The sequence below is a fragment of the Parambassis ranga genome, chromosome 13 (assembly GCF_900634625.1).
Source record: "Parambassis ranga chromosome 13, fParRan2.1, whole genome shotgun sequence".
Lineage (NCBI taxonomy): Eukaryota > Metazoa > Chordata > Actinopteri > Ambassidae > Parambassis > Parambassis ranga.
This window is the reverse complement of record NC_041033.1, coordinates 14,196,369-14,209,156: the sequence shown is the minus strand read 5'-3', so window position 1 is coordinate 14,209,156 and position 12,788 is coordinate 14,196,369. Positions and strand designations below refer to the sequence as shown.

Sequence of the window (12,788 nt, the reverse complement as noted above, 5' to 3'; positions counted from 1 at the left end):
CCTGTAAAAACATCATTTTTCATCCTTCAGCTGTGGGAGAAAGGGAAGACCTAAATAAAGAGATCCACACACACACACACACACACACACCAGAGAAGAATTAAAACACAAATGTGCACACAGATTAAGATGTTATCTGTTGTTTATGCATGTCTTCAGTTGGAAATGATTTACAGGGATGAATGTGGGCCAACAGCTGGAAGCACACAAGCTGGGTCAGGGTTCTGGCTTGGTGGCCGGCTAGCTTCCGGCCTGCCTGCCTGCCAGGCCTTTTTTGACGTGGTGCACCTGCCTCATTCTGTGGCCCAGAGGTCTATTTTTGCTCATTCAGTTTCAGCTTGAGTCTGTCTTTGAAGCTTTAGACGCGAAACCCAAAACCCTCGCTATCTGTTTTATGTGTTCCAGACTGAAACCACCAACTCAGGCGCAGCAGCACACAACTGGTAGATACATCCACATCTGCTGCAGTGATTTGGGACACTATCATTTTATTGTGTGACACACTATATGTATCAAACAGCAATTTAGTGCACTTAAGGGGTTCGCATGATTGAAAACTCTTTCTGAGGTCCAAAGGAGAACCTTTAACAGTCATTAAGGGTCTTTGACCCCGGCAGTATAAATGATGCCCCGGATCTGCTGCTGCTGGAATATCACTGTCATCTTGGCTTTTATTTATAAATGTTTCTCACACTTGACAATCAAGAGTGATGTTCATTCAGAAATAAACAGAAAAATGTCTTTTTCTTGTCCAAATACAACTGTATATTTTTGTGTTTAGAACTAAAACGCCATCCGGAACAGCGGGTGGGCTGCACAGCTGACTCAGCAGTTAGTCTTACTGTGGACCAGGCAGGTATGGACCCAGCTGTCAGTCTGCAGGGACACCGGAGAACGACCAGTCTGTCTGTGGCTTCCCTCAGCTCTGTCAGCGTGGGTGGGAAGATTGACAGACCAGTCCTCGTCAAGTCTGTCTACAATCAGTCTGCACTGCAGTGAACCAGGAAGCGGACCCCACGCCTGAATGACACATTTGACAGTTACAGGTATATGATACTAAACAACTGTGAAGCTCAGCTGCAGCACTCTTTACCGACACATTTCAACATCTTGACTGTACATTTCAGCTGAGTTTCAGTCTGACTTTCATGCACTGCATAAAGTACTTCATAGAGGCATTAGACAGAGTTATATTACACTCCTGGCTCGACAAGTACACCTCCAATCTGTGTCCAAGCAAAACTTCAAGATGAATCATCAAAACTAATGTTAACTTCTTCCTATAAAAAATTCTCATTGATTACAAAGGATTTTCAACAACGACTTTATGGTTCAAATATCTAAAACTAAGAAAAAGGGATATTTCATGCTGCCAGAATGCAACTGTTTTCTGCATATGCACCACATACAGTAGGTGTTGCATATGATGTAGAGAGGGGGAAGTGAGCTCTAACCGCAACTACAAACATATGTGCATGCAGGAGAGAACAGGGCCACATAAAGGCCGCACTCTTCTATAACACAGATGTCCCACTTTTTTTGGTAAGGAGTGAAGGAGGGTAAATAATAGGAGGAGTGAGAGCTCCATTAGTCTCTGCTCTTCCAAGCAGCTTCGATATACTGTAATATAGTGTCAGACATTTCTGTGAAACATGTCAAGTTTTGATCTTAGAGTTTGATGTTTTTCAGCACTGTGGCTGTAAAATCATCATGATGATTTGGAGATATTAAACATTCTTTAAGCAGAGAATGCACCTAGGGATGTTGGACTGTTTAAAACTCTGAGTATAAACTACTACCAGTACTCAGGTTGTAAATAAATAATAATAATAGAATTTGTACTTCCCTGTTTATTTGTTCAAGCACCCCAAATCAATCCAGATGCCTGCTCAGAAGCGCAGGCTTGCATCCACACCACTCCTCCATTGCAGGCCTCTGTGTGATTTATGGACTGAGAAAAGGGATTTCTTCAGGTTGACTGGGTCAAGGCCACTGCTACCCAGCCTGAAAGAGGCTGCACACACCTGACAAGATAAGGCCGGTCATATCCTGTCTTTATACTCAACAACCTCGCCTTTAAGGATTCAGAACCAGAGCACCTGTGAAAGGAAACAAGGTGAAGGAAAACTTAGTTCAAACAGCAGTATTGATCAAGATGTGACGAGCTAGCTGATGATAATTTTTTTTTTCAAAGTGGTGCCTGACCTCACCAGAGGAGGTGTATCAACAGTCTTTCTTCTTCATCATCATAAAGGAAAAATAGACTGTTTAACACCTGTTTTTAATGTAGCACCTGGAAAAGGAGTCTAAAGGTCAGGTTGAGAAGAGAAAAGGTTAGCAAGTGAAAACTGCTTAAGGATGAGCAGGTGATTGACAAAAAGTCTGAGATAAAAGTGAGGTCAAATAAAGCATGATTTCCAAAGGGGATGCTGATAGATGAGAGTAATGGATGAGTCAGGAAGGCAGGGATGAAGAATGAGTTTAAGCTGAAACACTGAGGAGGGGTCGTGAGGAAAAAAACATCCAGGGATTGAGCTTTATCAACCACAAAGTGAACAATGATGTGTTACAGCACATGAGATGAAATGTGCTGGTACTAACCCGAAGTGTTATCAGCTTGAAGAGACACACACCATCTGTGAACGTGATATCATGTGACACATCTTGGGTCCACATCTTTTTACTGTTTTTCTCTTCTCTCTCTCTCTCTCTCTCTCTCTCTCTCTCTCTCTCACACACACACACACACACACACACACACCAGCTCCTGACAGGTGTTGAGAGGTGAAATATGCAGGGGAAGGAAGTTTAGAGAGTTCCAGCTGTATGTTCTGGACAGTTACCATCAAAAGCACACAGCAGCAGGGGTGTTTCGCACAGAACCCCCACCCCCCCCCCATCACTCTTACATTTCCATGCCTGTGCATACTGCCTAAAGGTAGTGCATACATCTGTAGTGCTTAGACATCTGAGAAAACCACCACAATTGTACTATAGTTCATATTATGTAGGATGTTGGGACATAAACATCATAATAATGTCTTCATTGTATTTCAGGGTATTTTGCACATTTTATTGACATACATTCCTTCTCCTTGGAGCGGTTACAGAGGGGGGGTTCATTTGGTTGCACTTTTTTTTTAAGCAGATGCCACTAAATCCAACACACTGGTTCTTTAATAGAAACTAATCAAATGGGAGCTAAAGGTTATAATATGATGATGATGTGAATCATACTCTCACTGTGTGATTCTTTGAAAGTAAAGCTCCAGCGATGGAAGAGGAGTTTAAATAACAAGAAGAAGAATCTCTGCTAGTGGTGGTGTCCCAGTGTGTCAATGTGAAACTTCCAGAGGATGAATGTCAGGACTGCTTCAAACCTTCTGTCTTCAGTGGTGGAAATATGCACATTATTGTACTGAGTTTCTTGTCCTTCAAATGTAGGCATACATCACTGTAATAAAACATGACATTCACAGTGATCAATGAGAACTGTATTTAAAGTGACCTTAGCAGAGAGTTAGCTTGTTGTCATTTGTTGTTATTAGCGGCTGATTAGCTGATGATGATTTTATTTTAGTTTTATTCACAATTGTTATAACAGTCATTTATAATAATAATAATAATAATAATAATAATAATAATAATAATAATAATAATAATAATAATAATAATAATAATAATAATAATAATAATAATAATAATAATGCATTGAACTTATATAGGGCTTATTAGGACACTCAAAGATGCTTTACAGATGCATTACTCATTCATACCACATTCACATAGTGGCAGTGTACTACAGATGTTGCCACAGCTCCAGAGACGTGGCTGCCAAGGTGCACCTACGGCCTCTCCTGCCACCGCCGATTCATTCATACACATTCATACACCAGTGAGTGCACTGGAGGCAATGTGGGTAAAGTGCCTTGACCAAGGACACACAACAACCTTCTGGTTATTGGACAACCCACTGAGCCACTGCTGCCCTCTATTTCTAACAAAACTGCAAGTCACCTCTTGTCTGAGGTAAAAGCATCTATGTGAAAACCTTTTCTTGCATTTATTATACCCAAGAAAAAATAAAAATAAGTGCTGCAAAAATGAAGTCACTTGACAGTTGTGCTGTTTGCTGTGTTTATTAGAGGTATATTGTCAAACATTTTACAAGCTGCTGCCTAAATGTTTCCATTTAGAGAGAGAGAGAAAAAAATGCAACACTGAAAAACAATTACTGAGCTCAGCAGAGAACTTTTAAAGCCCCTGTTTGAAAGGCACTAAAGTCCCAGTTTTAATATCAGTCAGACACATGCAGACACAACTAACAAAGACACCTGTTGTTACACACTTCAGTAGCTACAATACACAGAGCTTTCCATTGACAAGTGTTAGTCGAGCTTTTAAAGGCAACACCACTGATGTCTGCTATCATGTGTGCGATGATGAAGTGGGGAGTTAATTTAACACACTGAACATCTGTAAAGCTATCATAACTTACTTCATGTGGGCGGCAGGCTTTCAGTTTCGCTGTATGCTCTGTTGAGTGCAGGTATCTTAAATATTTCCAAGATTAAATACACCATATTGCTGATATTTAAATACATAATGTGTCTCTTAAGTTAGAATTGCCATTCAGTGGATTTATGTATAATCACAAGACAACCATCACTTAGATTTTCTTCACGTCTGCAAAAAAATTTTTACAAAAAAAGTCTCTCTTTTTTAAATAATAGTGATAGTAGTACATTCAAATAATAATAGCATAATAGTTCTTCAGCATTATTTTTGTGGTTTTAAATAGCTTGTGATGTAGGTGTGTTTGTAAGGGACAGTCTGTCATTATATTAGCTTTCATAAAAAAACAGATGAATCCTACTTCCTGGTTCAAATACTACAGAAAAACAAGTTTAGATGGCATGCTGGTGCTGTCGTCGTATTGCTGATGCTGCTGATCATCGGAACATCCATCAGAAATGTGTAAACCCTGCTCCAGAACTCAAAATGGATGCACACGACTGATTCTTCCATGAAAAAGCTAAGCACTGTCAGAGTGAGATCAGAGGAAACACAAACACACACCTGCTGATGTTAAAGCGCTGGCAGTTAATGATGTGCACGGCTGCATCATCGCTATGTAGGAAAAGTGATTCCTGGCAGTTTATCGACCATATTTCTGCTTCCTCCTCTGCCTTATTCATTTTGTTGTGTGGCAGTCTGTTTTTTTTTGGTTTTCTTCTCTTTTTTACGTCTGACCTCATATCTTGCTTCTGATAATGATGATTTAGCTGCTACATCCTTATCTCCCTCATCTCCACTCATCCGTCTGATGCTGCTACATTTGTCTGTATCAGTCTCTGTTAGCTGGCTACTACCCTCTCTGTAGCCTTTTTCCTGCTTTTGTTTTTTTGTTGTTTGTTTTTTGTCCTATTCCCATGATGCTCTTCTGTCTGCGTGTGAGCAACTGAGCTGTCCAGCCCACTACCGGCAGCCGCAGCCCTCCACCACCATGTCCTGATAATTCTTCAGCACCACTCGGTCTTGGGGGTCCAGATAGAGCAGGGAGATAGGGCTGAGGGAGGTGGGGACGCAGCAGGCCCGTGGCACCGCTCCATTCACAGAGTTTACCAGAGTTTGCACCATGGCATGGCTGGAGGAGTTCATGTGGTCAGCCAGAGGAAAGCGACACTCTCCCAGGCAGAAGAAGGCATCATAGCCGCTAGGTGCAATGATCCACTTGTGCCAGCCCACATCGTTGAAATCTACATAGAGAGGATGACGGCGGCACCTGTTACGGGAAAGGCGTTTCAGTTTTGCGGCACGCCCTCCATTTCTTTTCACCCTTCCACGGTCGCTCCAGCTGACCCCCCCTTTCTCATCCCCCCAGCCTGGCACAGTATTCCCCATTTTTGAGGACTGGGCTTTGCTGCGGCCCTTGTTGCTGTTCCTGGACCTTGCTTTTGTCCCTTTTCTCCCTCTCAGCCTCTGGCCATTCCCAGGGGTTCTCCTGCCATGTTTGACTAAAGGCTCCCCACGGCCATCATGACTATAAGTCACTAAGAGAGGTCTCTCCTGAGCCCAGCTGTGGTCGTCCTGCCCCACAGACCTGCGTACCCTCAGATGTCCCTCTTTATGTTCCCCTGCCTCTTCCACCACCTCCTCCTCTGCAGCAGGGGAGAGGCTATGGTTAGGAAGTGAGGTGGTGCTGTTTTCAGGTCTGACCTCCAGGAGGAAACCCAGACTGCCAGTCCCAGTGTGGGCCTTATGGAGGAGCTCTGCACTGAGGCTAAAGGCCTCCCAAAAACCATTTAGTTTATGGCTATGGAGGTCATTAATGAGTAACCTTGTCTCCAGCAGATCGGGCTGAGGGTCGTCATGCTGCTCAGAGAGGTATAGGTTTACTCTATGTGGCCCAGGGCCCAGAGAGGCACTGTCACTGCGGAGGAGCCGGAGCTCAGCAGAGAGCACCGTCTCATCCGGAGGGATGGAAGAGATGTTGAAGGAGATGTGCACCTTTCTGTGATCCTGAGCTATGGGACTGATACCATGGGGCTCTAAGAGAAATAAAGAAAAGAGACAGACACAAGGGTTTAGTGTGGTTTAGACTTTATGCTTCATTTGCCAGTTCTGTTCTTGATGATTTAATAAATGAATGTTTAAAAAGCATTTAAACTATCTAGCAATCACAGCAGATAACTTAATGTTCCCTTTGCTTAAAAATGTGTTTTGGTAAATGTTTCTGCTCTTGGATTCAAAGGGTTGAAGTGACCCTTTGAATAAAAAGAATCTTCATCAACATCCTGCTCTTGGATGTCTGTCACTGCACAGAGTTTGTGCACCTCAAACTGGTGCCTTTGGTTTTTGACTAAAGGTAAATTTCTTAGGAATCCCCCCTTTAAAGGGGAATATTAACTGACATCAGCCTCCACATAACCATCAACTCTCTTTTTGGGTTGCTCCAGGAAGTCAACCTCCAGAGGAGTTTGACATGACCCTCCTGACTTGCCAACAATGGCTCCAGGAGTGTTGAGATGTCGCTTACAGGTGTCTGTTCAGGCATCTCCAGTCTTAGCTGATGTTACTGATGATAACAGCATGACCTGTGTTGAATACATACTAAGAATACTCTTACTGCAGAGCTGGATGGACTGGCATTGATAGCAACTTTTAAGGAACTTCTTTGAGGTCAATAGGGGTCAGAGGAAGTCCAGTAAGTTTAGGTTTAAATCACTGTCCTGTAGGCCAATGGCTGTGTGTGAATAATTAACCAGCAAATCTCAGTAAACTTACCGTTGTGGTGAAAGCTGCGTACTGTGTTGGCCTGCTGAATGTGCTGACTGGGGAAACTAAACAAAGGGTCCTCTACTAGATGGTACTGCTGCTGGTGGAAGCGGTAGAGATCCAGGAGGTACTGAGGAACTGCTACTCCAGGCCGTGGGTTGGGCTGAGACTGCAGGCCCAACCGCCTCAAGAGGAGCGCCTGGATGGTGTGAGCCAGACTGGGATCCAGGAGTGATGGCAAGGATGAAGGATGAGGGGAAGGTGTGGGTGATGCCCTGCCATGGTCGATCTCGCTGGTGTCTCCACCCTGGCGACCAGACGAGGCTTGAGGTAGCAGCAGGACCATGAGGAGCAGGAGGTTAGCAGGGAACATGGTGGACCTGAGGCGAGACAGGAAGGTGATCGGTGGAGAAAAGAGTGGGTTAACACAAAAGGTGGACGTAAAATAAAATCAATCCCAATCACCAAAGGAGAAACCTGTGAAGCCAGGCTGTGCAGCAGGTTTCTGCACAATTTGTGTTGCACAAAGCATGTAAATCATATGACATAATGACACAATATAAAGTATTGGTTAAGAAATCTGCAAAAGAGATAGCCCATATGAGATGCTCCCGGACTCTGTATATCATGCTTATGTCTTCTCCTTCCTGGACACACTAGTTTCTCATTAGTCTTCCGCCTTCATGTGGCATATGTTCAAGAAATTTACTGTTCACATACCCATATGAAGCTGTTTGCTCATTACTCGTGGCTATAGAGACAGTTGTTTTTTCTTTGCTAATTTATAGCAAGCCTCTTACCCCAAAGGCCCATATATCTCAGAGGACACCTGAGGAGTAATTAAGCGGTCTCTATTTGTAATTTAATCATGCTGTGTGTGTGTCGTTTGTGTGTGTGTGCATGTCAGGAGTATCAAAAACATGCCATTAATCAAAGTCTGTGGACTCCAGCGACATGTAATGGAGTGGTAGAGACAATGACAGATTACCAGATTTTATTCCTTCTGTCTTCCTTTTGAAATCGCTGGAGAATGTACGTATTAAAGGCTTAATAACTTTCCATGAGTCTCTCTGTGCGTGAGTGAAGACAGAAACATTTTATTTTAAGCTCTAATTAAATTAATTCCTTAACCGCAGTAATATAAAACAGGTGTGCTGAGGGATGGGGGAATAAATAATACTATAGACTATATAGGGGATACTATATACTATAGACTATATAGGGGATTACTAAATCTGCATTAATGTCTCTGGAAGTTAGTTTAGTATAATACTTGACTGCTAGTTAGCCTGTTAGCATCGTCAGCATATTTGCTTACTAAAAAGGACTACCGTAGCTAACAAGTGGAGACCAATGTTGTCAACCTACAACATGCATGACTTGCAATATGTTTTACTTCTATCCTGTAACATACCTTCCATTTTTATTTCAAGATGTCTGACTCCTGTGTTTTATAGGCTGTTTCGTCAAATGAAATAAGACATTGTTGAAGTAATCTTATATTGTATAATCTAACAGTAAGTTTGACAGAGATGTAATCTGTAATCTGTGTTAAAATCCACACCTAACGACGGACTATATGACAGACCTTTTTATTGACTTTTTGTTGATCTTTGTCGACTTTTCGATCAACTATCTTAAAGAGCAATACATTGTAGCAATTATTGCTTATTGACTTTGGACTTTTGCAGGACATGATAAAGACTGGTTCTCTGGAAGTGTAGAGCCCTCTGTGGTTTACATGTGACCCTGTGAGTTGCATGGATGGATTATTAAGATTAAGATTAAGATTTACTTTATTAATCCCTGTGGGGAAATTAAGTTATCATTTGCACCTTTACGAATTTCCCTCACTGTCACTGATGTTAAAATGTCAGCAACAAGATTCATTCAGTGATCATCACTTCAATCTGTCAGTGTAGGGAGGGTTAAGCCCCTTTCAGCTGACTCAAAACAAGTGACAGATTATCTCCCTTGGCCTCAGTGCGGGAATGCGACCACAGACAGGGGTCACACACACACACACACATGCACACACAATTACCACCATGACCTGGCTGACACACTGTGAACTCTGTGGTGCAGGTGTTAATAACTGAGACAGTAATTAGAAACCAGCAACAGTAACAGCCCTCTTAACCTGAAGACACTGAGGTGAGGTGTTAAAAGGTCACTTCAGAGGTGTCAAACCTGTTGATCAGGCAGAAAAAAGACAGTCTGCACAGCAGACCATGCAACACGGTTAACCAGGTGGAATGAATACACTGTGTTTTTGAACAAAAATGCATTTCTACAGCTTTGTGTTATCACTGTTCTCATCCAAGTGCTCCCATATCTCCCTGATTCTCGCCTCTATCTCCTTATCTGATCTCTCTGCAGGACAGAGGATCAATTAGGACCTCTACAGCAAGATAACAGAGCAGTTTATGGCTGAGTGAACACATAATGACACTGTAATGACTGCTAAACGGACCATACTGTCAGAAAAAGGGTTAAAAAGAGGTCACAGGTGTGAAGGTGTGTATGTTTTTTATGCTTGTGTGATTGTGTGTCTGTGTGGTAGGCAGTCCAAAGGCCAGGCCTGGGAAAATAAGTCACCTCCAAGCGTGGGATTGTTGCTAGCTATCCATTAAACTCCACACAGCCCCACCCAGGGCTGTTTCACCTGAGGCAGCGCAGCAGAGGACAATTACAGATTAGACACTCTGCTGGACAGCCTCTCCCATAGACTGTGGAGGCTTGTAAAGCAGATTAAGGACAACAACACCACCTCTCTCCTGTACTTCCCTCATCTACAAAACCACCTGAGGTACAAAGGTTTGGTTGTCACAGAGAAGGGTGTGTCCTGTGTGAGAGAGAAAGAGGCTGCCCTTCATCACTTTGACATGTACAGCCTCTCTCTGGGTGTCTGTGTTATGACTGGTTCTATCTAATTTAAACTGAGCAAAGAGGACTGGGGCCGAATTTAGCATCTTTATGTGTCATGTGCATGAGGGCGCCCTCCCACCCTGATGAGAACAGAAAAAAACTGACATTTTTTATGATTTGTACCCCCAGTTCCTTCTTTTATTCTGGCTTTTTCCTCTTTGGCATGGATCAGACTCAGACATGGGCTTTAATGAAATGTTCTAGGAGGATAATAAATGGGTCAGGCATGTGGTGAGGTGAAGGTTTAGAGTTCAGCAGTAGTCTATTAGACATATTAGATGTGACCTGACCTCCTGAGCAGCCAGTTGCGTGACCCCGGCGTGCGACAGACGAGCATCTTCGTTGGTCGACCCTGTGTCTCTCTGAGCTCACTGATTAAAACCTTCTGACCTCTGACATCCGTTTACGCTCTCTGCCTCTCTTTTTATCTGTTTATTTCAAAACTCCCTTTTCCCCTTCCTCCCTTTTCCTCTCTGTGTTCCATGAACTTTGTCCTTCTTGCTTCGTCTTCTGTCTTTTTTTCCATATTGCTCTCTTCAACATTTTTCCTTTCTTCTCTTTTTTAAAAATATCCATCTTTGTTCTTTTCTCTCTGTGTCCCCTTTCCTTCTCCCTTATTAATGTTTCTCTTTTTTCCTCTGGTCTTAAATGAATGGTGTTTTTGCGGAAGAGTGCGGCAGACTGTTGCCGGGCCGGGGGGCCGGAGTGTCACAGCACCCGGCTGATTTATCCACCGCCGCTGTCTTCATGTTACGCCTGGTCCCTCAACTTTCCCTTCCTGTTGTTCTTCCCGTGTTTCTTTTCCCAAATTCCTCCTCTCACTCTCCCTGGTTTCTCCCTCCTCTTCCTCCTCCTCCCCCCAGCTCTCATTTTTCTATGCTGTCATCTCATTCTTTCAGAACATAATACTTGCGGCGTACATGCCAGGGGGTTCATTTTCGCACTCTGAGCTTACTCAAACACTTGTGAAGACGTCATGTCGGACAGCCTCGGGAGCCTAAATATGATGTAGAGTGTACACACCTGAGAACACTTCAGAGAGTACATCTATGCTTTCCACAGTGGCTCTTACAGTGAAGTGAGCGTGCACGCCATAGTGAGTATAATTAACTGTGAGGTTATGACTGCTTCATGCTCCCCAGCTTAACTAGTCATTAATGCTGTGGAGTTATTATATATATAACTGGGAGTGGGGGAGAAAAATGTCCAAAACAGTTGCTGTGTTCTGCTTTCTGAGGCGTAACAGATGAAATCATTAGAACAATATTCCAGGTATAGGCTGCTGTGTGGTTTTATTGGCCTCTAATAGAACAGCACTTTAATTCGTCCCAGCTGGACTGATTAGCAGGTTAATGATCCAGACGTCCAGTTCTGTTCTACACACACACAACAGCACATGCTAACAGCCAGGCAACGCTAACACGTACACAGAAATACATGCCAACATGTATAAATGAGACGGTTGTATAACTGTGTGACTGATTTAAACTTACACACAGTTTCGGTGTGTGCAGACATTCAGGAGTGAAGCAGACTTGCTTCTTCCTCTCCAACCTGCTGACCTGAGGTCTCACATCCACACACATTGTGTATTTACAGCTCTCCTCTTTTCTTCAGGATGCTCAGAGGTCTCAGTGTCACATAGTGCGCTGTGGTTTACAGGAGGCCCAGCTGAGGTGCAATGCTGCACCAGCATCAATGGAAACACTGACATATCTAACCCCCCGACCGCTGAAAGCTCACAGACTGCTCTCGTTGTAGGTCTGACAGCTAAACCGATGTGAAATACAGAACAAAAACACAAACCTCTCTGCTTTTCACATTAAAGCTGCTGAGCAGTAACACTGAGGGCCAATTCATACTGTGTATGTTGCAGCACTGGTGAGTTACGTTATGCTCTTTGAACTCATAATGGCCACATTATTCTCAGACAAGTTGCTTACCGGACAAGATTTTGATTGAGCAACACAGCGTGCCAGCAGGTTATGCATGTGCATGAGTGTGTGTGTGTGTTTTTCCCTAGAGTGACTAATGGTTTCAGCAGCACAGTTCCTGTGGCCTGTGGCTTGACAGACAGATGTGCGTGTGTGTTTATGTGTGTGTGTTGGGATGTAGTACTCACGTCCAGGTGTGGTGGGATGTATGCAGAGTCCATGGTTTATCCTTGAGCTCCAGTGTTACGATCCCTCGGCTCTCTCTCCCGCTCCTTTGGACAGAATGGACAAAGTGGACTCTCTCTCAGATCAGCCGGTGCATGTCTCTCTGCTATATGTCTCCTATGTGACTGTAGGTAATGCTGCTTGCTCCATGTTTTCCTCCCCTCTCTGCTGCCTCACTCAGCTTCTCATCCTGTTGTCAGTGTCAGATAAGCAAACTCTTAAAAACATCCACCGGCTTCCCCTCTGCCTGCCTGACCTCTGCTAGTAGGCAACTCCCTTTCTCTGTCGCCTGCACTTCCACCCCTGGTTGTTTAAAACGGGCTGGTTCTGCCACTGTAAGAGAGAATGACTTGTGTCTGTCTGTACAATATCACCGGCAACAACTCCCTCTTGTTCCTAAACCTCCTTACTATGCCTCTCTCC

At 43.6% G+C, this 12,788-nt stretch overlaps 1 protein-coding gene across 1 annotated transcript; it reads right to left on the bottom strand.

The window, feature by feature from the left end:
* Positions 1–4,130: 4,130 nt before the first annotated feature.
* bmp16 (bone morphogenetic protein 16) lies at positions 4,131–12,788 on the bottom strand. Its single transcript, XM_028420217.1, has 3 exons — positions 12,329–12,788; positions 7,288–7,658; positions 4,131–6,551 (listed from the first exon to the last, which is right to left on the bottom strand). The coding sequence occupies exons 2-3, from the start codon at positions 7,649–7,651 to the stop codon at positions 5,479–5,481; spliced, it is 1,437 nt and encodes a 478-aa protein (XP_028276018.1). The 5' UTR covers positions 7,652–7,658; positions 12,329–12,788; the 3' UTR covers positions 4,131–5,478.

Bases quoted from the DNA above. Each gene is read 5' to 3' on its own strand.
- bmp16 (XM_028420217.1), bottom strand. From the start codon at position 7,651: ATGTTCCCTGCTAACCTCCTGCTCCTCATGGTCCTGCTGCTACCTCAA. The intron at 6,552-7,287 runs GTAAGTTTACTG...TATTTCTCTTAG, and splicing joins ACGCAGCTTTCACCACAACG to AGCCCCATGGTATCAGTCCC.